This window comes from Phocoena sinus, chromosome 20 (genome assembly GCF_008692025.1).
Source record: "Phocoena sinus isolate mPhoSin1 chromosome 20, mPhoSin1.pri, whole genome shotgun sequence".
In the NCBI taxonomy this organism is placed as follows: Eukaryota; Metazoa; Chordata; class Mammalia; order Artiodactyla; family Phocoenidae; genus Phocoena; species Phocoena sinus.
Genome location: NC_045782.1, coordinates 42,079,474 through 42,104,922, shown reverse-complemented (window position 1 = coordinate 42,104,922; position 25,449 = coordinate 42,079,474). Strand labels below are relative to the sequence as shown.

The window sequence follows — 25,449 nt, the reverse complement described above, 5'->3', positions numbered from 1 at the left end:
CATACAATACAGTAATCATATCAGTCACAGAATCCTTAATTTTGCATTTGTTGTAATTCAGCTTTCACATAGAAAAATTGTATGTGCATGTGTGCACATGCTCAAATAAAAGAACCCCTCAGGGGTACCGTGTTGTTCTGTATCAAGATATTCTTTTTTTCTACTTCTCCCCTCCCCCATCTCCCCTCCCTCATTGTAAATTGGCTTATTAAAACTGGTTCACAAGCCTTCCTTTTTTCCCTTTGTGATTGCTTTGGTCTTGGATTTTCAGTGTAGGACTGAAAATTCAAGTCAGATTTCAGTTACTAGGATAATTTTCTTTGAATTTAAAATTTTTCCAAGTTGATGCATAGATTTTTAATGAACCCAGTATTCAGTGGATTTGCTTTAAATTTAGCTGGAGAGTTAATTTCATGATTGATTTATTAGCCCTTTGAAAGTATAAAAAGTGGTATCTGTAGTTCACGAAGACTGAAAAACATCATCACATTTTGTTTAGCATCTTTTTAAAACCAATTAAAAGCTTTTCTAAAATGGATTGAACAGGAGAAAATAAAACATGTTCCCTAAGTCTTTATTTCAATCAAGTTTCCCTGTGTTCTGCAGGAGAAGAGATCGAGGGGGGATAGAAAAATTGAAAAGGGCTGTCCCAGCAGGGAGCCACGCCGCAGAAAAGGGCTGCTCTGAGAACTCAGCAGCAGTAGCTAAGAAAGCTCCCAGCCTGCTTCATCTACATGCAGAGTCACACAAGGCATGGGGGTGCTCACCATCACCACAGAGGTTTCACATGTGCTTCCCTGCTGATTCTTGTGAAAAGCTAACAATTGGCTTGGAGGGTAAAAGACCACTGCAGTTCACCCTCCCTGAGCTGGACGTACAATTTGTCCAGTGTTAGGAAATGTCCGGCTTAGCAGTGAGAGGCTTGAAGACACCCCTCCTTCCAGTGAGATTCCTAAAGCCGGCTCTTTTGCTTGATGACACTGGGGCTCTTTTCAAGCTTTGCAGATTTATGGAAGTCGAAGGGAATGTGCCTTTCAGGATCAGGAGGATGAAAGCCTTAGTCTTCGTGTCAAGGAAGAGGCAGTAGTAATGCAGTAAGGCCAGGTAAATCTTCCTGCAGACTGCAGCACCAGCGGCTTTATGATTTTCCTCATAGGTCTCTTCTGGCACCTTCTTTTTTTTCTTTTTGGGAGACAAAGTGCCTGGAAAGGAACTCCTCAGCTGTAAAATGACATGACTTCCAGTTTCCTCAACAAGTGTGAGAGTAGTTAAGCCCATTAACCTGACTGCTTTAATGTTTACCTGACACTTTTGCAAATCAGTTTGGAAGACTTCATCCATATGTACCAGAATAACCTTGTAACTAATGGAGAACCACTCCTTTTTCACTTCAGTGCTTCCCAGCCTTTTTCATATCATGGCATGTAGAAAATGATAACATCTGATGATGTACTTGGGTAAGTAGATGAGGCCATTCACAGCTGGCCAGAGATGCAGCCACGCCAAGTGCCACTCAGCCTTCCCAAGGGCTGACGAGAATTGATATCTTAGAACACTTATAATTCACTCGCAGCATGCCAGCTGGAAAACTCTTTGGAAACTGTAAACTTTTACAAAAGAAGATCACTCCAAATTAATAGCAATATTACTGAAGTAGAACTTGGACCTGACAGTTAGAATTTTAGCTGAAAAATAAAGTTGTTGAAAAAAATTCCTTACTGCTCTGGCACTTAGGAATATTACCTGATAAGAAAGAAGTAGGGCTTAGAGCTGGGAAGGGCATAACTAACAATAAGACTGTTAGTAAATTCCTGATGGGAACTCAGGCAGACATATTTGTTTCTCCATGGGTTTAATTTAAGATCACCAGTCTCTCTACAAGATTGCTTTTTCTGTAATCCTTATATGACATCTCAGTGCAATCTTACTTCGGATATGTTATTAGGAGTCTTGGTGATATTAAGCAACTCTTCAGTCTTTGGATTGCTTTAGCAAAATAACCAAATAATGGAAGAGATTCCAAATCACACAGGCCTAAACATGAATATCTCTCTGTCTATCTGTTCAAAATTAACTCTGGCTAATGACTACAGTATGACTCAAGAAGATATATAACCACTTTAAGAGAGAGGTTTAGTAATTTTGCCAGACACATTAATTGTAATCACTGATGTGGTGACTTTTGCATTGGACTTCTTTATAAAAAATCTGTGTGATGATTGACTGTTTAGTAGCCCAGTTTTCTCATTTATTAAGTCAGTGACGTTAGATGGCTACTATAGTTTTAAAAATTCTCTAAAAGTGTACTTTACTTACTAGGTTATCTCAGAAAGTTCTATGTAAATGGAATATATATATATATATATAGAGAGAGAGAGAGAGAGAGAGAGAGAGAGAAGGAGAGAGAGAGAGAGAACAATTTCAAGTTCATCAAAAAACAGTGAAAGACCTTTTTTTTTTCCTTAGATTCCATATATATGTGTTAGCATATGGTATTTGTTTTTCTCTTTCTGACTTACTTCACTCTGTATGACAGACTCTAGGTCCATCCACCTCACTACAAATAACTCAATTTTGTTTCTTTTTATGGCTGAGTAATATTCCATTGTATATATGTGCCACATCTTCTTTATCCATTCATCTGTTGATGGACACTTAAGGGTAAGACAGGAATAAAGACACAGACCTACTAGAGAGTGGACTTGAGGATATGGGGAGGGGGAAGGGTAAGCTGTGACAAAGTGAAAGAGTGACATGGACATATATACACTACCAAATGTAAAATAGATAGCTAGTGGGAAGCAGCTGTACAGCACAGGGAGATCAGCTCAGTGGTTTGTGACCACCTAGAGGGGTGGGATAGGGAGGGTAGGAGGGAGGGAGACACAAGAGGGAAGAGATATGGGAACATATGTATATGTATAACTGATTCACTTTGTTATAAAGCAGAAACTAACACACCATTGTAAAGCAATTATACTCCAATAAAGATGTTAAAAAAAAAAAAAAGAAAAAACAGTGAAAGAAATTTGGTGAGTCCTTTCATAAAACATTGCTGCAGATATCTGCTAAATCATGTTTTCAAAACAGGGCTTTTTGTTTTGTTTTTCAGTAGAGCACATCTAAAATATGTATTAATTAATGCAAAAAATTATAAATACATACACACCATTTTCAGGTAGCTCAAAATTAAATATCTAAATTTTAATCATAGAAAAATACTAATGGTGCTGAGACAAAATATCCTCTCACTGCCTTAAATATATTACTGTGACTTGACATCAGCATTAGAAAAGTGTTGACTGTACCATCATAATGTTCCATGGGGCCATGAATCTAGTTATGAGTATCCTCTCTGCACAACTTACTCATTGTATTGGACTTGGAGTCAGAAAACCTGAGTTTGAGTCTTAGCACAGCCCTGGCATTTTAGTCTTGAACTAGTCCCTTAATACCTTTGTGTCTATTTCTTCATCTGTAAAATGAAGATAATTCCTCCTTACCTACCACAATGACGGCCAACTCACATAATGTAAGTTCTATGTAAACCTGCGGGCTGCACAGATAGAAGGTATTAATGCCTTATTGTGAAAAGCATAGAGTTACTGAGAAGTAGGAGTATGCTGTTTCCACAGAGAATGTCATTTGTAAAGAATCAGTTTATAAAGTCCTATCCTTAAAAAAGGATGAATGTTTCTCTTGCGTGATTTGAATGTTCCCATTGCTTGGAGCCTAGGGGTTGACATCAAAGATTCTGTTTCTTCCTGTTTTCTTAATGTTTCAAAGTTCTTAGGGGTTTAGTATTTTATTAAGGCTGTTGTATAGAACTAGAAATGTATTTCCCAGCTGTTGTTTTAAGAAAAGAGGTGCCCTTAGATAGTCCACAGAACCTCTTTAGCATTTAAGATAGGAAAACTAAAGAATGTAACTGTATATAGCAAATTTCCATGGAAAGTGAGTTCAGTGTTTCAAGTTGGAATGCCCAGGTTCAACTTCTCTCATTTGCAATACTGGAAAAAGAAGTAAAGGCACCCTGCTTCCCCATCGCCCATTCACTGAAATTTAGAAGCTTCCTGAGTCCTAAGACAAATACTCTGGTCTGGGGATTGGAGATCCCTATTATAAAAGGGAGAATGAAGTAGAAACAGGAATTTCAGAGTTCAACAGCGTGAGGAGTAGAGAGAGAGCCCGGGCTTCTGGCCATTGTGGGATCCCAAGTACACTACCCATTACACTTGTCCTTAGCCTCCAGGGACTGGCCCTCCTTCCTTTTTCCCTGTAGCTACCTGTTGCTTGTGACTAAAGTTCACCTCTTTTTCTAATCCAAGGTGGGACAGAATAGCATTTCACAGCTTCTCTTCTACCTACCTTTCCCCAAAACAAATACACAGATCTTTGAAGATCTGTAAGGGTTTATACTATATGACATAACAACTATTGGGTGAGAAGAACCAATAAGGGGAACCTTACAAAGGGTCCAAAACAATCTGTCAATATTCCTGATAGTTATTGGAATGTAGATGGAACAAGACCTTGATCTTTTCACGTCACAGCTTGGTCTGTAACCACGTTTTCATCTTGACAATCCTGTTTACCTCTCACATTGGGGAGTGGCAAATGTCAAGAGTGCTTTTCACAAGGAAAGCTCCAGACAATCTGCCTAGACCCTCCCTTCCCTTCTTTCTTTCTCTTTCTCTCTTCCTCCCCTTCCTTCCTTCCTTCCTTCCTCCCCTTCCTCCCCTTCCTTCCCTTCCTTCCTCCCTCCCTCCCTTCCCTTTCTCCTCTTCCTTCCTTCCTCCCTTCCTTCCTTCCTCCCTTCCTTCCTTCCTCTCTTCCTCTCTTCTTCTCTTCCCCTCTCTCTCTCTTTGCAGACCTATTTAGGCTACATAGATGATGATATTTGTTGAATGGATATCTTGAAGATGGTGAGTCTACATGTAGAACTGGCATTGGCAGTGTAAATAAGAGCTCAGGAGTTAGAATTAGAAGACTTGAACTTGAATTCAGTCAATTTCTGAGCCTCAATTTTCTCATAGTAAAATGGGAACAGTAGTAATATTTAATATTTAGATCGTGAGAATTAAATAAGATAAATGTTGATTATAGTTCTTTGTAAACTGCAAATCACAACTCAATTGTTAGTTTATCATTCACTTTAAAGAAAATTCTGACTCTGTCTTTCCTCACAAAAAAAGTACGTAAAACCAACAAAGTAACCAACCCATATCAAAGGAGCTAGGCTCCAGGTGGCTGCTGCTGCGGAAGAAGCCAGCCCTAGAAATGTCAGCAGGAATGACAGCTTCCTTTCCCTCTAGCTGCCAGCCATCGGGCTCCTGCAGACCCTGCTGGGGCTAGCCCTGGAGCAGGTGGAAGAAGGGTGCCAGTTCCCCAAGTAAGGAGTAATAATGGGAAGGGAGGACAGGGAGAAATACCAGCCAGAGCAGGGAGATGAAAAGCTTGGTGGCCGCCCTGCTAGTGATCCATTATCTATATAAAGTGGGCCCGTGTCAGAAACTGCCTGCCTAAGGATCAAATCACCTTCCACTTAATCCTCAGTTATTCTCTAAGTGTGATTTCAGTTATGAAGAAAAAAGGACTGGAGGAAATATGCCAAAATTGTTTTCTGTGATTACCTCAAAATTTTGAAAAAAAAGTTTGAGCTCATCCTCCCAATATTTTAATGCATTTATTATTCTATTAGTTGATGTTCATTTTAAAATGTACAAAAAAGGAATTTTTAAAAAGAATGAAGAGAAAAACAAAAGTTAAAGGAAGTTCTATTATTTCTCCATCTTAAAGACAACTGCTCTTAGATGGTAGATCATAGGTGGGTTTTTCTGCTTTATTATTTCTTACATTTTATACATTTTCTACAATAAGCATTTGTTACTTTATCATCAGGAAAAATAAAAACTTAATGTGTATACAGTCATTTTTATTTTTTATTATTATTATTTTATTTATTTTTTTTGCGGTACGCGGGCCTCTCACTTTTGTGGCCTCTCCCGTTGCAGAGCACAGGCTCCGGACACGCAGGCTCAGCAGCCATGGCTCACGGGCCTAGCATGTGGGATCCTCCCAGATGGGGGAACAAACCCGTGTTCCCTACATCGGCAGGCGGACTCTCAACCACTGCGCCACCAGGGAAGCCCAGTCATTTTTATTTTTAACTCAGCAGTATAACTGTCAAAATTCCAGTCCTTTGCAACTAAGTTGCTGCTTGACTAACAATAACCGTTAAATGAATCTTCCTTTGTATCTAAGCTTGTCTGTATGCAATATATTTTGTTAGCCTTGTTTTTTCTTTAAGGCTGATTTAATTTAAGGTCTGGTCTGTAAGATACTCTGTGGTCCTGCAAGTAAAAGTGTGTATGTAAGTGCCTCCTGACTCTCGCGGTTGTCCTGGGACACCCACCTGGCATTCAGCTCAGTGCTGTGCTTCCAGGCTGAACTTAACGATGGTTGAATGCCAGTGTGACCAAGGGTGACCAGGATAGATGGTGACAGTTCTACTAACCTTCATGGAAAGGAGATGAGACGTTTCTTTCTATCCAAAAATATTTCTTTTGAAATGCAAGTTTGAAATATTTCTTTCTATATGCTTTTATTAGGATGTACATTTCATATACTTTTGTTCTGTACTATAGAAATAACAAAGATGAGTAAGACATGCTACCTGCCCTCAAAGAGCTCATAATCCAGGACCACCTATTCAGTTGCGCAGTTTGGGCACAAGCTGTGCACAAGGTCAACTGGCAAGTGGGGGTTAACATCCAGCCCACACTCCAGTCGCCCTGTGAGCCGTGTACCCTGACGTGGGCTGTAACTGCCCAGCTGAGTAGAGTTGCCACATTTAGTAGATGAGGATATAGGATGCCAAGTTAAATTTGAATTTCAGAAAGACACCAAATAATCTTTTAGTGTAAGTATATCCCATGCATTGTTTGGGACATACTTATACTCAGGGCTTTATCTGGCAACCCTAGCCTGATGAAGGGGAAAAGGGGTGCCTTTTTACTCATACAAGGTGCTGGGGCTTTAGGAGATGGGGACAAGGGTGGCTACATATACCTAGATGACTGCTTTTTTCTAATTCATCCACCTAGGAGGGGTATTTTTTTTCTTCTTTGTATGTAGGCCAACTAGCGTCCCTGACACAATCCAGTGAGGGAGAAAGATGTGTAAACATGATGATGTAAATAGTTAAGTTTTATAACTTATGTGGGTTCCAGTGGACTATGGAGGAAAGTATGGTCCATTTTGCCCGAGAAAATCTGCAAGTATTTCACAAATAGTAGTTCTTGATCCTGGTCTTGAAAGATGAGTAAAAGGGAGATTGATCAGGACCATTAATTATGCTGTGCTGAGGAATTCCAGCTCTGCAGCAGTGGGCAGAGATGGTGAAGGATATGCCTGCGCCAGAACTAGCACATTTTTATTATTTACATACTTACTGATACTTGGGAATTTAAGGATACGTTTTGTGTACAGTTACTTATCTTAGGCTTCATATGGCATATTCAGTTTCACTGGAGGGAAGAATAGGAATTAGTAAGAAATCAAAGGCTTCATTTTTCCGAAATGACTGAAGCTTAACCTCTTTAAATATTAATTGCTCTAATACTTTAGCCTTTTTAAAGGAAAGAAATGCTACATACATCTTTGGTGTCTGAAGCAAAGTATTATAAACACTACGTCAATGAATAAGGATCTTCATTACAAACCATAATCACATGGCGATTATGCAAGAACTATTGGAATGTAGAGGACTCTGCCCTGGGAGTCATTAAGTAGACATAGTGTGCCCTGGTTTTTTTTGAGTTTGGTGTACTTTTTCTTGTTTTTAATGGTTTTGCTATCAGCTTTTACTTGAGGAATTCAAGTCAGTTGTGTCAGTCTGCCTGCCTCTGACAGTTCCCCCTCGTCTAATTTGCTGCTTCTTAGCTGTGAGCTAAGAAAGGCAACCTCCAGGACCCTTGAGTTGTCTGTAAAGTGAGAGCAACTAGACTCTGATGAGAGGCGGAGGAGCTTCCTGCCAGCAGGGCCATGTCGTGAATTCCGTGGATCCCTTTCTTCATAAAGAAAATGTTAAACTTTTATTTTCCAACTGTTGGTATTTAAAACATTTTCCTCAACCTGAAAGTTCTTTTATTTTTCTTCTGATTTTAGAAGAAATTAGAATATTTTTGTGGGCCCTTGCCCCTGTGCCCGCTGTGCCCAGTGGATAAGTTGGTACTACCTGTGAGTAGTCACTTGAACCTCATTTATTGTGTTTTTTCAGTTCTAGAAGTTAGAGAATTTTGCATATATCTTGGTTCTTGGCTATGTTCTAGATAGTTGAAATTGTTCAGTAAATTGGCCTCCAGATAAATGAGGTGTTTTTACTGGGCATATTGAATCCATGCTCGGAGAGGGTGGAGCCTGAAGGAGCAAACTGGGTTGTGTAGGGTTAAAGGAGGGCAGAATGTGGAGAGAAGGCAAGTTCTGAAATATCTTGAACATAAGGGATAATTGCGAACTGGTAGAAAACTCTGGAAAGCATTTTAATAAAGAGGAATGCTATGGATAAAAATCACGGAGGTAGAAGTTAAATGAGAAAGAAGAAGAGAATTGAACTGATTAGAGCACAGGGGTCATTTTAGGGCATCTCAGCTAAAAGCGGAGGGAGGGAGGGAAAGTGCACTGTGGGTGCCAGGTGGAAGAGTCTGGATTTGCTGATGAGTCAGTGATCATCTTAGTTAAGTTTCTAATGAGAGAGCACCTACAAAACTGGGCACGAAGAATACCGTACATCAGTACGTCCTTATTTTCTTAATTTATTTAACCTTTTCTCCTAAGAGCTCAGAGGTCGTAATTTCTAGGTGATATATCTAACTCATAATTAAGAGATCAGCCATTGCTGATATAAGTTAAAAATTACACAAATAAGAATGGACAGCAGGGCTTCCCTGGTGGCGCAGTGGTTGAGAGTCCGCCTGCCGATGCAGGGGACACGGGTTCGTGCCCCGGTCCGGGAGGATCCCACATGCCGCGGAGCGGCTGGACCCGTGAGCCATGGCCGCTGGGCCTGCGCATCCAGAGCCTGTGCTCTGCAATGGGAGAGGCCACAGCAGTGAGAGGCCCGCGTACTGCAAAAAAAAAAAAAAAAAGAGAGTGGACAGCAAAGCATAGTGGGAATATTGGTGAGGCCTGAACTCTGGTTTCAGCTCCCTCCCTGGATGTAAAATCTTACCCCCGTTTCTCACCTACAAAATAGCCAGGAGAGGAGAGGGAGGAGGAGAGAACTAGGCAAGCTTTCAGAGCTGCTCCGAGTATAAAATCTGATGATTCCATGTCTTTTTCACAAACTGGTACTAGAATATTCTTTAATATCTCAGAGTGGTCTGCTCTTGCCTGTAGTAATTTTAAAAAATTATTTGGGGTTAAGTTCCTCATTTCATATTCAATATGTATTATGAATTCCCCCTCTTTATTGTCCTCTGTCCTGCCTACAGCACCAGGAGGATGGTTACAAAGACAGTAGGCCAAGAATTTGCTTCAGGGTAAAATCTAATGGAGAGTTTAAATGTAGTTGTCTGCCTAGTTGTAACATGATTTATTTGAAACATCCTTCCTTTGGTATTCAACTTAAACATTTAACTACCAAAAAAAGAAGTTACAGACATTTGAGCGTGAGAAATCAAATGCATGCAGGATATGCAAAGAGGCCCCATTCCTCTCCTTTCGCTGTCCAGACTTTTGGTTGTTTTTAATAGTAGTCAAATTTTTCCCTTGATTTGGGGAAACCAAGAGTTGTAGGAGATGCTTAATAATAGTTATCTCGCTAGCTTAAATTAATGGCCTCTAATGAGTCTTATCTTTTCTCTGGTAGAGAATAGTTATGAATAGCTTAACTATTGACGATCAATTGATTAGCTAAAAGAAAGCGGTATGACATCCTTTGCCTCTAGTTATATTGTAAATGAAGCATACATGCTGATCATTCTGGATTGTTTTCTTTAAAACTTGTTGACTTGTTATCATAGTATTCAACACTTGGGGCTCAGATGTATAGACTCTGAAATGGTAGTTATTTTCCTGTTGAACATTTGGTATAGTGTGCATTATTCAGGGCCAGAAGAGAAGTGTAACAAGGATGGAGTGATCTGCAGCCCTTGAAACCTACACTGAGATCACCATTCATTCATTCAACACAAATGTATCAACCTGTCACTATGTTCAAGGCACTGTGCTAGCCCTGGATCCATCAGTGAAACCAAACAGGCACAAGTCCTGTCCTTATGAGGGAAGACCAGCAATAAATAGAATACATAAGTAAAGACAGTAAATGAGTAAAGTATATAGTATGTTAAGAGGTGATCCTACTGTGGGGGGAAAGAGCAGGATAAAGGGAGATGAAGCGGGGGTGGGGGGGGGTGGGCCTTGTGGGAAAGGTGACACCGGAGCAGAGCCCTGACTTTGAGGCAGAGAACCATGTGGATGTATAAGGGAAGAGCATTCTAGGTAGAGGGAACATCAGAGTATCTTCTGTGTGCCAGGCATGCTGTGCTAAAGACCTGCAAGGACAGAGATGAATAAAACATGGCCCCGCCCCCAGGGAGCTGACAAGCTAGATACAAGATTCAGACTTGCAAATAAATGCAGTGGTAAAGTTGTATAAGCTCTATGGTGGATAGAATTTTTTATTTAATCTGCACTGAATAATAACAAACTAAGTTAAAATATCAGACATTACTCCCATTTCAAGAATGAAGCTAGTGTGACAAACTGAAGCACCTCTTACCAGAAAAGCTTCACATCCTCTGCCCTGAGCTGATTTCTTCCTCAGAGTCCCTGCCTCTCACCGAGGCCCCTCACTCTCAACCTGCTGTCACGGCTGCTTCTGAGGGGCGTTTGATCTTTAGCTTCAGACCTCGTCTGGGCCTTGACTAACTGTCGTTAAGCTGAAGATCGGTGCGCTCATCTCCCCCTAATGCAGAGTGAATCTTGGCCTTCTGGGAGAATGCACTCTCTTGGCATCGTTTGCGGCCAGTGCCGTGCATTGTTGAGAAGAGAGGAATTCTCAGGTGCCCCACTGCTCGCCCACCCAACCCGATGTCATAGATTCCTGACATCCCAGGCAGAGGACAGTTTTTCAGGTTCCCCTCAAGACCATCGTTCAAGCTCTCACTTCCTTTCACTCCTGCCTCCTCTGACAGTGATGGCAAAGGCCTCCCTCCCCCACACATTCTCACCTCATGCTCTACTCTGACAAGTAGGTAGGATTTTTAATCCCGTTTTTATGGTTGAGGATGAAACAGGTGCTGAGAGGTTCAGTAATCTAGCCCAAATCACCCAGCTATGAATGGTGGAGCCTGTACTTTTTGTATGGCACCAAGCCACCTGTCCGTCAGGGGACTTGCCTCTCCTCCCTTGCTTTCTGCCCACCCTGGGCTTGCGTTGAAATGGAAGGCACGTGTGTGCATCACTGATGACGAGGCGCCGACCCTTCCCAGGCGCGCTCACTCTGAGACCCTTTCTCAGAGCCGTCTTTCCCGCAGCAGCCCCCTCACAGGCTGCCGGACTGCCCGGCATGAAGCTTCTGGGATCATCTTTCTCGTCATCACAGTTCTTCCTCCTCCAGCACCTTCTTTAGTTTCCTGTTGCTTTTTATACTAAATCTCCTTTCTTAGTTTGGCATTCTGAGTCTTCCTTTTGTCGGCTGTCTACTCCGCATCTCTCTAAAAAGACTTCGTTTTCAGCCCTGAGGGCTCTGGCTCAGCTGCCTCCACCACCCACATGGGAATTAGGAGCATGGAAGGCCTGTCCCTTCTCCTCCAGGGCCTCCTCTTCATCAGTGTCTCTATGATACTGTAGGAATCTTCCCGGATGACCCCATGCCAGTGAAGCTGTGCCCATAAGCTGTGTCCCCTCAGCCATTATTCATTGGTGTTTGCTGGTGTGTTACTTGGCAGTGGTCCCTGAATATTTACTTGGTCTCCCCAGCCAGATTGTACTCACTTTAGAGGCACAAACTGAATCTCATAATTCCATAAATACCTGAACAGAGTCAATTCATGTTAATGGTCTGATCAACTAATCTATTTTATCTTTAACTTGGCTTATAAATTCTGAATTCTGAAAAATTTCATTTTTGTTTACAAAAGCCTCAAATTCTAACAACGAGAAAATAAAGTTTAAGGCCCCCGGCACACTCACTCCTTAATCCATTTCAGGGTTTCCAGTTGTTCACAGTTCATTCTTCTTAGCAAGGGTGTATTGCCCTTGCTCAGCGTTGAATGATATGGAAATAATTGGCCTTTCTTTACTGCATAACTGACTTTACTTTTGTTAGGAGGTTAAAATCAGCCCTTCCATTTCACTGCAGTATTATATTGGTGGCATTTTTATTTAAGGGAGGGAAAAAAAAGCTTTCTTCCACATGAACTTTTGTTGCAAATCAGTTTATTGGGGCCAATCAATGGGCAGGACCTATGAAAGGGTGTGGATTATCTGGTTAGTCCTTTGTGTGGCAAAAGGCTTAGATACTGCTTAGTACTTGGCTCATTCTTCATCATGTAAAGAAGTGGTTTTTCTGAAGGATCAACACCTGACTGAGCCCTGCCTTTTTCATGGTAATGTTTTCACCTGAGTTGCTTCTTATGGTACTAAGAATTAGTTAACTAATACTTATTTAACCTTGGAACAATGTTTATCATAATCCGATTGGCAGATAGTCGTTTTATTTAGGCCTTTTCTTTATTGCATCAGGACTAGAAAATCTCAGTGAAGAGTATGCTGGGAACAATTTTTTCCAAGTAAGTTGTCGCTCAGCTTTTTTTCTTTCCATCAAGGGGCATGTTTTGGCGTTATAGACTCAGACTAGTAGCCACTAGTAGTTGGATTTCTCTTTCTGGGTTAAGCTCTACTTTTATTTTTAAAGCTGGCCTTCTCATTTCATGCTGCTGGCAACTTTTTCTCCAAAATGTTCTCCAGTGTGATTTATGATATTAATATATTCAGAGCTGGTTTTTCATGGTAAAGTGTCCTCATGAGTATTACCACTAATTAATATACAGAATGACCCAGCACAATTTAATTATTTGGTAATGTTTTTCGGTGTTTTCTTAAAGATGATGCTAACAAGTCAAGGCCTGAACTTCCCTGGGTCATGACCTCTCTGCAGTGTTTGCAGTCTTGTTAAACAAGAAGAAGAGCAGAACATAAATTAACATCTCCATTATAAGTTGCTCTACATTTCCCAGTCTTAACACTCTGAAGAGCATAGTCACTGGTAACATAAGACAAAGTTTCACTAGGAAAATGGCAATTTCAGCCTTCGGGAATGGGTAAGAAGCCATTCTTCTAGGGCCAGTGTTGTCCTCTGTAAGAGAGGGGCAAGATGAGGGGGTTTGAATTATGGACTCTGGAACATTAAAAACCTAAGGAAAAAAGCAAAGTAACAGTTATCTTTAATTGTAATGAAGATATACCAGCCTATGTGGCTTTTGGCATCTATGAGCCTTCAAGGATATGTTCCTAAGTTTACAAAGAGAATTTAAAAATAGTTGAAGAATAGTTCGAGTGTAAATGCACCACTTTTCTGTTACATAGTAGAAGCTTATATGTCTTTATGTGTTCGTAATTACCCCAGCACCCCAGTTTTTGTTTTTGTTATTTTGCCTTTGGATTTATCTGTTTCTGTTCCTTCTGGCTTGGATGTCCTTCCCCTTCGTCTCCTAATCACCCCACTCACTCCTTAAGACTCAGTTCAGATATTGTCTCCTCCAGAGAAAAAGAAAATGTGTCTCTGCCACACATTTCTTCCCTCTACCATGACATCCTATGTGCAATACCTCTACCTTTCCATATTGTATTATAATGATCTGTTTTGTATCTGTCTCTCTGTATATACGAGGTCTGTTCCGTATTCATCCAGGAGCTTGGTAAAGGTCTGTTGACAATGTGTTTGATTTTTAGCTAGTTGGTTTCTTGAATAATAACAATGATTACCCTTTAAGTGTATACTTCAGAGGTATACTTCTCTCTCACAGTCTTTGCACAGGCATTTGGTATGCCAATTACTAATTATACCAGAAAGCCTCAACCTTGTTTCTTTGGTAGGCCTTTGTTTATGTTGGTGCATCATCTATTCTTGGCACAACAGATGGACAAAAGCAATCAGCAAGACTGAGGAAGGCTAGCACACCTTATTAGCAATAGTGGTTTAATATTTACAAAACCCCAGTTGAAATTGTTTTGGCATCTGATCTTCAATTTCTTAAAATCTTTTCCTACATTTAATTTAATTTTCACATAATTTAAAATTTTTCTCATTTATTTTAATGCCCTGAGTTTCTAAGATCTGTGAAAGGTTTAATTGTATTAAAGGCTTATCTGTGGAATGAGTGTGTATCATAAATCTAGTGACATAGTTTAAAATCCATTCCTCTTCCATTTTCTGAGTAAACATTTTTAAAACGTGTTTTTCTTCGTGAAAAAAGGCAGTATACAATTTTGGATTCTGGATCTGGTTTCCATTCCTGGCTCCATCATTTATTAGTTATTAGACCTTGAACAAATTAGCTAAATCTATAAGACTCAGTAGCTTCATCAGTAAAATAGAGATAATGCTCATACTTAATTCTTAGGATCATAATGGACACTGAATGAGAGATTGATCTAAAGAGGCTCCATACTGCAAATAGGAGTAAATGGAAGTCTCCATATTGAGTGGTGAGGTGCCCAGACTCCTTCCCCCATCGACTCCCATGTAGTATGTTGGGAACTAGTCTCTATAACCCTCAGGAAGGAGACTGGAAGATTCTCCGGGGAAAATGTACACATCCTGACCTTTGGGGGACGCCCAGTAATCAGCCAAGTCTTATCATCCTATCATGAAGCTCTCAGACTCAGAGCTTCCAGTCACTAGTTTAACTCTTAAGTGTGAATAGTAATCCAACAATCACCAGACACTTGAAGAAAACCACCAATGAACAAATAAGAAAAAAAAAAAAAAAAGGAAAGAAAAGAAAAAGGAACTCAGAGGAGACAAAGCAGAGAAAAGAAGAAAACATTTTTTAAAATGTGTAGTATTCACAGAGATCTAAAATAAGGTAGTATCCATGAAATATAATAGGATGTAATTTTTTAAAAAAAGAAACATTCAATAAACAAGAAAGAGTGACTTATCTCAAGGTTCATAACTTATAGAACATACGGATAAAGAAAAGATTCTTTTAAAATTGTATTTATTTTTAAAAGTTAGAAACAATGAGTCAGGAAATCAGAATGGCATCAGTCTTCTAGTCAGCAACACTGAAAATTAAAAGACAATAGAACAATGCCTTGAAAATTCTGTGGGGAAAATTGTTTCTAACCTTGTTCTCTATACCTAGCCAAACTATCAAGTATAAAGTGTACAGTATTAAGGGTGGAATAAAGGCATTTCCAGGTCTTAAAATTTTTACCTCCCATACACCCTTTCTCAGGAAGCTTTTGAAGTATATGTACCATGGAAAGAGAGAATAAATGAAAAAACAAAGGAAGGTGAGGAGACAGGGGATCTAACAGAGGAGAGAAGAAAGTTCTAGGGCTATAGCTGTGCAGCAGCCCTAGAGAACAGTCAGTTCAGATTGAACTTTGAGAACAGAGGACTCCAGGAGGGGAATGTCTTTGAGAAAAAACAGCCAAAACTTTAAAATTCCCTAACATGTTTGAACATATTGGTATGATATCCATGGCTGTATTTGTTTGGGATGAACTTGTGGTAAGTATTTGATAAACTAAGCAAAGGGGTGGGGGGGGATGGCAATTATTAACTCTAATAAAAGCAAAATGTTGCCCAAGAAAGGAAATTTAATAGTACACTACATGGCTTAGCTGTAAATCATATTTATATAATCATAATAAATACTGAATATAGATTTAACTAAAGACTGTGAAATAATTGGAAGGATGAGAAAAAGGACATATTGGGGTGGGGGGCTGTGCAAAATTAATATTAACTCTCCCTCTTCCATAATAGGAATTCAGGAAATAATATTTAAAGCTGAAAAGAAAAATCAAAATAATAGTGTACCATTGTTATTTAAAGATAAGGAAGTAAATACAAGAAGAAAAACTAAGAGAGTAGAAAATGGTTGCTTCTGGAGAGAGGGAATCAGGAATGGTGACCTAGGCCTGCTATAGTTTTTAAACATTCCTTGTATATTTTGGGGTTAAAAATTAAAAAGAAATTAAAGATATTAAGTGAGACAATTATGTAAAGCACTTAGCACCATGCCTTTCACAGTTAACTGCTGCATAAATGTAAGCTATTATTATTATCCTACCTCTCCTAAAAACGGTAATAAAGCCTTGCTAAGTGGGTGGCATGGGGTTTCCATTCATTCATTTCATTTTTTTCCCAACCATACATATATCGATACTATGTTGGCTGTGAAAAATGAATTACAAACATATACTCAGGTATCTTGCTATCTGGTTTGTGTATCTTCCTGATGTACTGATCCGTGATGTTATTGATATGGATAAGAGGAAGAGCAGTTGCCTCTTTCTGAACCACGTGCTGAAGAAAGTGTTGCTCTTTCTGAATCATGTTGTTCATACATTTTTTAAAGATTTTCAAGGGACTTCCTTGGCGGTCTAGTGGTTAAGACTCTGTGCTTCCACTGCAGGCAGGAACTAAGATCCCACATGCCACGCAGCACGGCCCAAAAAAAAAAAGGATTTTCAAGAGGACAATTCGGAATTTTTTTCCTTCTCTTTTGCCTAATCATTTGCATTTCTGCGATTAAATAAATGGATATTGTTCAGGCTTACTCTAGTTTCCTATTCAGTCCTTTCACATGTGTTTTAACACATTTTCTCCCTATGATCAGGGCCGCAAGCTTCTTATCATTGGGACCACAAGCCGCAAAGATGTCCTTCAGGAGATGGAAATGCTTAACGCCTTCAGCACCACCATCCATGTGCCCAGCATTGCCACAGGAGAGCAGCTGCTAGAGGCTTTGGAGGTGAGAATGAGCCAATGGAGTGCACACCGTTCAAAGAAAGGAATTGAGGCTGGATTAATGCTAAGGGTGCCCCAGACATCGCACCTGGTGTTTAGTTTCTGTGTTAACCTAGAACACGGAACCTGGGATACACCTGCAGTCATTTTCAGGAATTAGAGGAAGAAGAGATAAATATAAGTGAGAGTGAAGTAATTCCTCATTCCTTGGTGGAAGCAGCATACAAACTGCCAGAAGTGAATTACTTTGTGCCCAGCGTGACTAATGCATATAGATTACATGGGCCAGAAACTTGGAATGGGGCAAGGGAGGAGAGTCATCAATAAATAGAAAATTCAGTTATTCATAGTTGCTTTCAGCCCATTTACTTGCATTTAATAAATTGGAGCAATGGTTAAAGCCTTAGAAACTTGAAAAAAGCTATAGAAGTAAAAGCAACCCCTTTATTAACAAGTTCATAATGTGGAAGTATTTTTTTGAGGATGACATAGTCTTTAATTTTAAAAAATATATATCCTTTATTAAACTTTTGATTAATATCAATGTGCACAAATGACTTGATGAGGTGTTAGAAAATATTATCTAGTGACTTGTTCAGCAGTGAGAGTCAGGAAGGCTTCTTTCTGGTTTTTTTTTTTTTTGCGGTACGCGGGCCTCTCACTGTCGCAGCCTCTCCCGTCGCAGAGCACAGGCTCCAGATGCGCAGGCTCAGCAGCCATGGCTCACGGGCCCAGCTGCTCTGCGGCATGTGGGATCTTCTCAGACCGGGGCACGAACCCGTGTCCCCTGCATCGGCAGGCGGACTCTCAACCACCGCGCCACCAGGGAAGCCCAGGAAGGCTTCTTAAAATCCTCACGACCCATACAATTGGGGCATACTCCCAACAAAATAGAAACTATATGATAAATGTTTCCAGCTTACCTGTTTGAGCAGTTTTTGTGCTGGGGTTGAGTAAGAGAATTAAATTTAGTCTTTGACACATAACAGATTATTCCTAGAAAGGAATGTTAAAAATTTTAACTGATATTTATTATGGATTGGAGCTATTTTTCCCCCAGCAAATATATCTCTAAATTATAATCAAGGTCCGTAAGAAAACAGAGCTTAGGATACCAGTTTTCATTTTCATGATTGCAGCTAATGGATTTCAGGCAAGTCAGGTTAGATTTTAAAATATGAGAGAATTCTGTCAGCTTGAACCAGTTAGGTACTTCTTATCACTGTTCTTTTAAGGGTAAATGTGGGAATTAACTAATGTTGTTGATGCACTTATAGAAGTGCTTTTGTTTTTTTTGTAGCTGTTGGGCAACTTCAGGGATAAAGAACGCACCACAATTGCACAGCAAGTCAAAGGGAAGAAGGTGTGGATAGGAATCAAGAAGTTACTAATGTTGATCGAGATGTCCCTACAGGTAAGATGCTTCCTTCTCCGTATGGTTCAGACATAGAAGCTTCACGATATATCCCAAGAGTTTTTATCATTCCCTCTCGCTGAGGTTTTAAATTATAATTCTTTTATATTATTTCCAGAATCAGGTTGGTGTTAGTAGCCTGCTTCTGAGATCAAACAATAACTTACTGGTACTTTTCTTTCCTACTTCTTAAAATTCAAAAATAGAAGAAAAGAATATAGAGTTACTTTAAGTTTTTTTTTTTTTTTAGCCACTCTGCGACATGTGGGATCTTCCCGGACCGGGGCACGAACCCGTGTCCCCTGTATTGGCAGGCGGACTCTCAACCACTGCGCCACCAGGGAAGCCCTACTTTAAGTTTTAATTTAGGGAGTCACTAGGTCTTCGAACTAGAGAGGACTTAAAAGAACAATTGTTCTGCTGCCCCCTCACTTTAGAGGTGAGGGTCCTGAGTGTCCCACCGGTTTGTCAATGAGTTATGCAGGGTCACAGCCAGTTATCTACAGGGGTCGGGGGGTGGGATGGCGTTGTCCATCAGAGGTCAGGAAGCGACGCACAGACACTAAAAGGGACCTGGGAGACAGTTTCAAGGAACAAGGTAATTGAGTGCACAGATTAGACTTAAGCTGTGTATATTCTCCCCTGGCAGGGCTCCTAGAAATTTTATGCAAACTACTGTAGGGTTGAAGCGTCCAGGATCACATAGAAAACTAAGCCCCTGGCTACTGCCTGGGCAAAAACAGATGAAACCTCTTTGGGACTTTCTCACGTCTACAGGCAACTTCCCTTTCTTCTTTTTGTAACTCCACCCCTCCGTGTGCACATCCTGTGTCTTTTTGTCCTTATCTGACATACTAGTTAGATAATAAATCACTTCTAAGCTTTGTGAGTTCAGGGACCTTGGCTCTCACTCCCTCCTAAATCCACAGCCCCTGGAACAGAACTGGACACATAGTTGGGCACTCAGTAAACTTCCGTTGGATGAATCTCTCCCAGGTCTTAGGTGGACAGGCTGGCTGCATTCTGAGAGTCATGTATTATGCTCAGTCCTGCTCTTCCAGCAGTGTGAGCTGTGGGTGGATGAGGTGAAATTTAAGTTTCACTTACTTCTGAAATAGCCTCTTGGACCAATAACAAATTGGAATCACGAAGCAAATGCTTTTTAATCTTTGCTGGTAAATTTCTTTTTTTATATATAAATTTATTTAATTTTTATTTAATTTTGGCTGCATTGGGTCTTCATTGCTGTGCGCAGGCTTTCTCTAGTTGTGGTGAGCAGGGGCTACTCTTTGTTGTGGCGCGTGGGCTTCTCATTGCGGTGGCTTCTCTTGCTGTGGAACACGGGCTCTAGGCACATGGGCTTCAGTAGCTGTGGCACACAGGCTCAGTAGTTGTGGCTTGTGGGCTCTAGAGCACAGGCTTAGTATTTGTGGCACACGGGCTTAGTTGCTCCATGGCATGTGGGATCTTCCTGGAGCAGGGCTCGAACCCGTGTCCCCTGCGTTGGCAGGCGGATTCTTAACCACTGCGCCACCAGGGAAGTCCGGTAAATTTATTTTAAAATAAAATTGTAGGGCTTCCCTGGTGGCGCAGCGGTTGAGAGTCTGCCTGCCGATGCAGGAGACACAGGTTCGTGCCCCAGTCTGGGAGGATCCCACATGCTGCGGAGCGGCTGGGCCCGAGGGCCGTGGCTGCTGGGCCTGCGCGTCCGGAGCCTGTGCTCTGCAACGGGAGAGGCCCGCGTACCGCAAAAAAAAAATAAATAAAATAAAATTGTAGCTTTCAGAAACCTAAAGTTTAATTTACTGAACTTTCAGCTGGACTATTTTAAAGCCAATTTATTTATTTTTCATTTTGAGCAGTAAATTAAAGTTACAGACAAATCACTTTGCTTAGGATTATTCTTGGTAAAGGTGCATATACATTGGCTCTTTCCTTGGAAAAGATAAATTTGTCTGATAGTCAGCTCTACTCTTCAATTTTTAAGTTTCAGCACAATTTTTTTTCAATAATTGCATAGAAGAAACTATGTGGGTTTTTCTCCCCAATCCCTACCCCTTCCTCTTCCTTTGATGCCCACCGGTCAGTGATCAAGTTAATGCTTCCTCTGTATGTGGGGTGGAAAGTGAGAGTGGGGCACTCAGGCCTAATCTTCGGCGACTGACACTTCATAGGCCTCTGAGTTTGAACCCCTTCACATCAAATGGATTTGGTGCAGCTGAGTGAATTCTCTTTAGATCTGCCTTAGAGAGACCGAGCCTAAGTGAGGAGGCATGTAGTTTAGCAGAATGTAAGTCATGTTACCTCTCTGTTCACTATACACAATTCTGTTAAAACTTGCACAGTGCTGAGGATCTGCTCTGACTGGATGTCACCTGAGGGAATAAAGTCATTTATCTAGATTACTTTTTTCCTCCCTTTCTCTTGACTTTTAATTCCATAGCTACAGGCAAGTCAGTAAGTCCTTGCTCACACATATTAAATATATTTAATGGGCAAAGACCTGCAAGTACTGACTACAGCGGAACTCCAGCCAGTTCCATTTTTTTTTAAAGAACTTGACAATTGACTCATATGTAATTCTATTCCCAAAGAGGAAAAATGTTTCTCTTGTTAAATATTCACACTTTTTCTTAGTCCTTTGTAGTCTGACCTCTTAACTTTGATACATTTGAAACTTCTGTTCAGATGTTTTTCTGGGATAGAAGAGAAGGAATCTTAAAAAAAAAAAAAAATAGTGGTTGGAGGGGGGAATCCAATTGCACATTTACCCACAGCTGCACTGAGCATTTGAAAGCTATTCCTGGAGGGCAGGGAGTTCCCTCTTGGGAAACAGACTCCTTGCCCTGGAACATTTTTTTAAAAGTTAGGTGTGTTTCTTACAATAAAAATTTATTGTGTTTCTTACAATAAAAATTAATCCTAAGGAATTAAATTTTTATAAATTCGTTTATATTTGGCTGCATTGGGTTTTCGTTGCTGCGCGCAGGGTTTTCTCTAGTTGTGGCGAGTGGGGGCTACTCTTCGTTGCAGTGCGCGGGCTTTTCATTGCGCTGGCTTCTCTTGTTGTGGAGCACGGGCTCTAGGCGCACAGGCTTCAGTAGTTGTGGCATGCGGGCTCGGTAGTTGTGGCACGTGGGCTCTAGAGCAGAGGCTCAGTATTTGTGGCGCACAGGCTTCGTTGCTCCACAGCATGTGGGATCTTCCCGGACCAGGGCTCGAACCCATGTCCCCTGCATTGGCCAGGCGGATTCTTAACCACTGCGCCACCAGGGAAGCCCCATTAAAGATGTTTCTAATGATCATTTTTTAGATTACTTCACATCTCTGGTGGACCAATGAGAATATAATTAAACAAATTAGTAGAAATATGAATATGAAATGAAAATGAGTAGGGATAATTAATAATAACCTGAGCCAGAACTAACTCCCCCATCTTTTTTTTAGACTCACAATGTGGTTCTCAGTCACAAGAGACCCGGATTATCCAGAGAGCGTGTCAGAGGAATCAGCCCCACTGTTTTTTTTTTTTAGTTTCAGCACAATTTTTTTCATTAATTGCAAAGAAGAAACTATGCAAGAGAGACCAAGGCTAAGAAAAGCTCAAGTGTCCATTATATAGAGTTAATAAGCTATTTTCTAGTTGCTTAATCAACACCAATTGGTTTCTTCAGTTTTGGTCTTACTTTGATGCCTTCGATGAACCCTGTGAATTGGATGCCGTGTGCACCCCCATGAGTGGGCAGCCCCGGTCTCACACTTGGTGCCTCTCAGTGCTGCCTCCTCACCCGGTGCTAGCTAAGGGAGCGCTCAACTGAGGTGCCTGTGGATGACCAGCTGGGTCATTCGCAACCTCGTGCATGGCGATTCTCTATGCTGGGAAATCCCATTCACTTCCCTTGAGTGACACAGTCTGCTTTGCTGTGTATCAGAATACTGGTCAAGGAGCAGGTAACACATTTCTGTGACTCAGCAAAGCGCTAAGGAAGTATAAACCCGATCATTTTCTTGGCATGAAGTAAGTGCATCATTATTAGAAGGCACCACTAACCTGTTGTCTTTATTTCTTCTGATGTGTTTAGATGGATCCTGAATACCGTGTGAGAAAATTCTTGGCCCTCTTGAGAGAAGAAGGAGCGTAAGTACATGCGACACTTAAGACCGCCAGCCAGACTTCCCACTCTTAAACCCACGTGCCTATTCTAAGAGCTGCTGTACAGTGCGTGTGAATTTGAATTCTCAGCCTCTCTTGGACAACTTTGTTTCCATTTATTAGAATTCTTGGCTGTGTTGTAGGTCTAGGAGACTAAGCAAGGAAATGGGTTGTACTTTTGGTTTGCTCTCCCTGTCCTGCTTTGCAAAACTTCCTGTCACAAGGCAGGAAAAAGCTCAGTGGTACATATTTATTGGAACCTGCTTTTAAATTGCATGGAGCATAACTATTTGCTTCTGTGAAATGCTTATCTAATAGCAAATACATAGTGAAAAATGTAGAAAAGCCACTAAGAAGCTTTTAGTGTGGTTTTGTGATGAACGGCTTTTTGCAGACCGTCATCTGTTTTTTGTGTTTTGGATATGTCTTTTTCAGTAGCCCCCTCGACTTTGAAAATGAACTATTTTCAGATACAAAGTGACCAAGGAAAGGGACCAAGGTGAAGGTGGCCTGGGATCTTCACTCGACTTACTCAAGATACTGGACGAAGTGAAATGTTCCCTACCTTCAACACGTGCTCGCTCTGCATGAGTAGTGCAGTGAGACTCGCTTCCTTGTGCTTATTGAGATACCCAGTTTTGCGGAAGGTATAAATTTGCTTTAGAATATGCTGTGCTCACCTTTCCGTGCAAGCCGATTCCTTCTTGCTCAGTCTTTAAACGTGGGACACATACCGTGCTTGTGAACACTACACATTCTAAGCTCCCTACCACCACCATCAGCCCAAAACTCTCAATAAACGCAACGATGTTGCAAAACAGCAGTTCACGGAGTAGAAGGAAGACTTTCTACATGTAAACCAGGAGCAGTGAATAGAGGTATGGGTTCAAAGGGATTATTTTGTAACTTCCTTGTGCTAACACTAAAGGTAATTGGATATACGGTTAAAGGTTCTCCCGGAAGCCTGGTTATCTTTGCCTAAAGAAACAGGGCTTTGAATTTCTAAGATGCTGTTCTCAGTCATTTTCAGAGATGTTTCCAAGTTGCAGTCAGGAGATCTTTCTTAACAGAAAGTCAGATTATTACCATGTTGGCTGTGACACCCCCTTAATATAAGTAATTTGCTCTGTGGCAAGAGATATGCTAATCATTACCATTTGGTAGATGTTGTTAACAGCTTGTGAGAGATGTGTATGGAAAAAGCACACACCCCTAAACAGAAAGGCATCATGAAAGTAACTTAAAACCCTCTCAGCACTCATTAGTGTCCAACTCTAAATGGGTCAATCCCTTAGTTTAGTATTAAAGGCTTATCTAGTATCACCACTTTTCCTTTTTCCTTAGCTTAATGACTTACTTAGAATGTATCCTTCCTTTAAATTATCTGTACTACCTAGCATAAATAAAACACTATTTTCCAGAAAAAATAAACCACTTTCTAGTCCTCTCCCCTCAGTCTTTTAATATCCATTCCAATACACTGAAGACATTTCCTTTCCCCACTGCGCACTTCTTCCAAAGAGAAGGAGAACGGTGGTGTAAGCCGAGTTTGAAGAAATTTAATCAGGTCGTCATGTTTGGTGAGGAGACTTGTGGAACATGCCACTCTCTGTCCGTTGCTGCCTAAACTTCTAGGACAAGCAATCAGGAGCCGCCTGAAGGTACCTACCACCACCTGTAAGGCTTGTCACGCATCAGGTACTTGGGTGTAGCTATGTCATCTGTCCCCATGGTAGAAGGTAAATTATCTCCAGATCTTGCTCTCTGTATATTTTCAGTAGACTTGTATGTCACAACTACTTTCTTTTGGGTTTTCATCCCTAGCTTATTTTGTGGCTGTTTCGTTGTGTTTTTTTTAGGTGGATTGTATTGTGAAATTCTGTGATTGCTGGTGGCCAATATCCTGGAGTCCCTTATCTGTTTTAGATCTTGCCTCTTTTTTCTCTTCCCGTGAAAGCAGCACACATTGTATTAACTTATGTGTCTTGTTAAATAAGGTTAATGTCTTTGTGTTTTGTCCAAAACTATATTGAAAAAATATAAATATTGTTTAATGCAAATGAAGGAATGCAATAAAGAGTACATATACTTGAAAACATTCTGTAGACCAATATTTTGTACAAAACAATATACATAACTGATATGAGTGTATGAAGAAAGGGATCAGAAAAGCCCCTCCTTAACTAGTGTAAGGAGATGGATGATTTTTATTTTAAAATCTCTGATTTTAATCATTCAGAAAATATAGTTAATTTAAAGGAAATACACAGACCTACTAGAGAATGGACTTGAGGACACGGGGAGGGGGAAGGGTAAGCTGGGACGAAGTGAGAGAGTGGCATGGACATATATACACTACCAAATGTAAAATAGATAGCTAGTGGGAAGTAGCCGCATAGCACAGGGAGATCAGCTCGGTGCTTTGTGACCACCTAGAAGGGTGGGATAGGGAGGGTGGGAGGGAGGGAGACGCAAGAGGGAGGAGATTTGGGAACATACGTATATGTATAACTGATTCACTTTGTTATAAAGCAGAAACTAACACACCATTGCAAAGCAATTATACTCCAATAAAGATGTAAAAATAAATAAATAAAGGAAATACAGATTGATAGCATATTTTATAAAGTTAGTGCACAATAAGAATCTTTATACCTCTTTTACATATTTCCCTTTACTAAAAAACTGAAGTGTACCAACGCCATAAGCGGGTTAGTAATAAACCGGAAGGGAAAATTGTTTCTCAAGTAGAATTACTCCTTCCTATGATACGTACAAGCCAAGGGACTCAAACACTCTCAGTGAGATTTCTTCACATGGTTCGTTTTGGTATCCTTCATCCATTTTGCATGTTTCTGAGCTATCAGATCTTTTAGCCTAAACCCTGAT

The 25,449-nt window shown here is 40.6% G+C and overlaps 1 protein-coding gene across 1 annotated transcript in view; it reads left to right on the top strand.

Moving 5' to 3' along the window:
• Positions 1–24,658, top strand: part of NSF (N-ethylmaleimide sensitive factor, vesicle fusing ATPase) — a 159,093-nt gene extending 134,435 nt beyond the window's left edge. Inside the window, 4 exon segments of the mRNA XM_032615290.1 lie at positions 16,863–16,997; positions 18,294–18,407; positions 22,490–22,545; positions 22,996–24,658. Of these exon segments, the coding sequence (XP_032471181.1) occupies positions 16,863–16,997; positions 18,294–18,407; positions 22,490–22,545; positions 22,996–23,041 (351 nt within the window). The 3' untranslated portion in view covers positions 23,042–24,658.
• Positions 24,659–25,449: the final 791 nt, after the last annotated feature.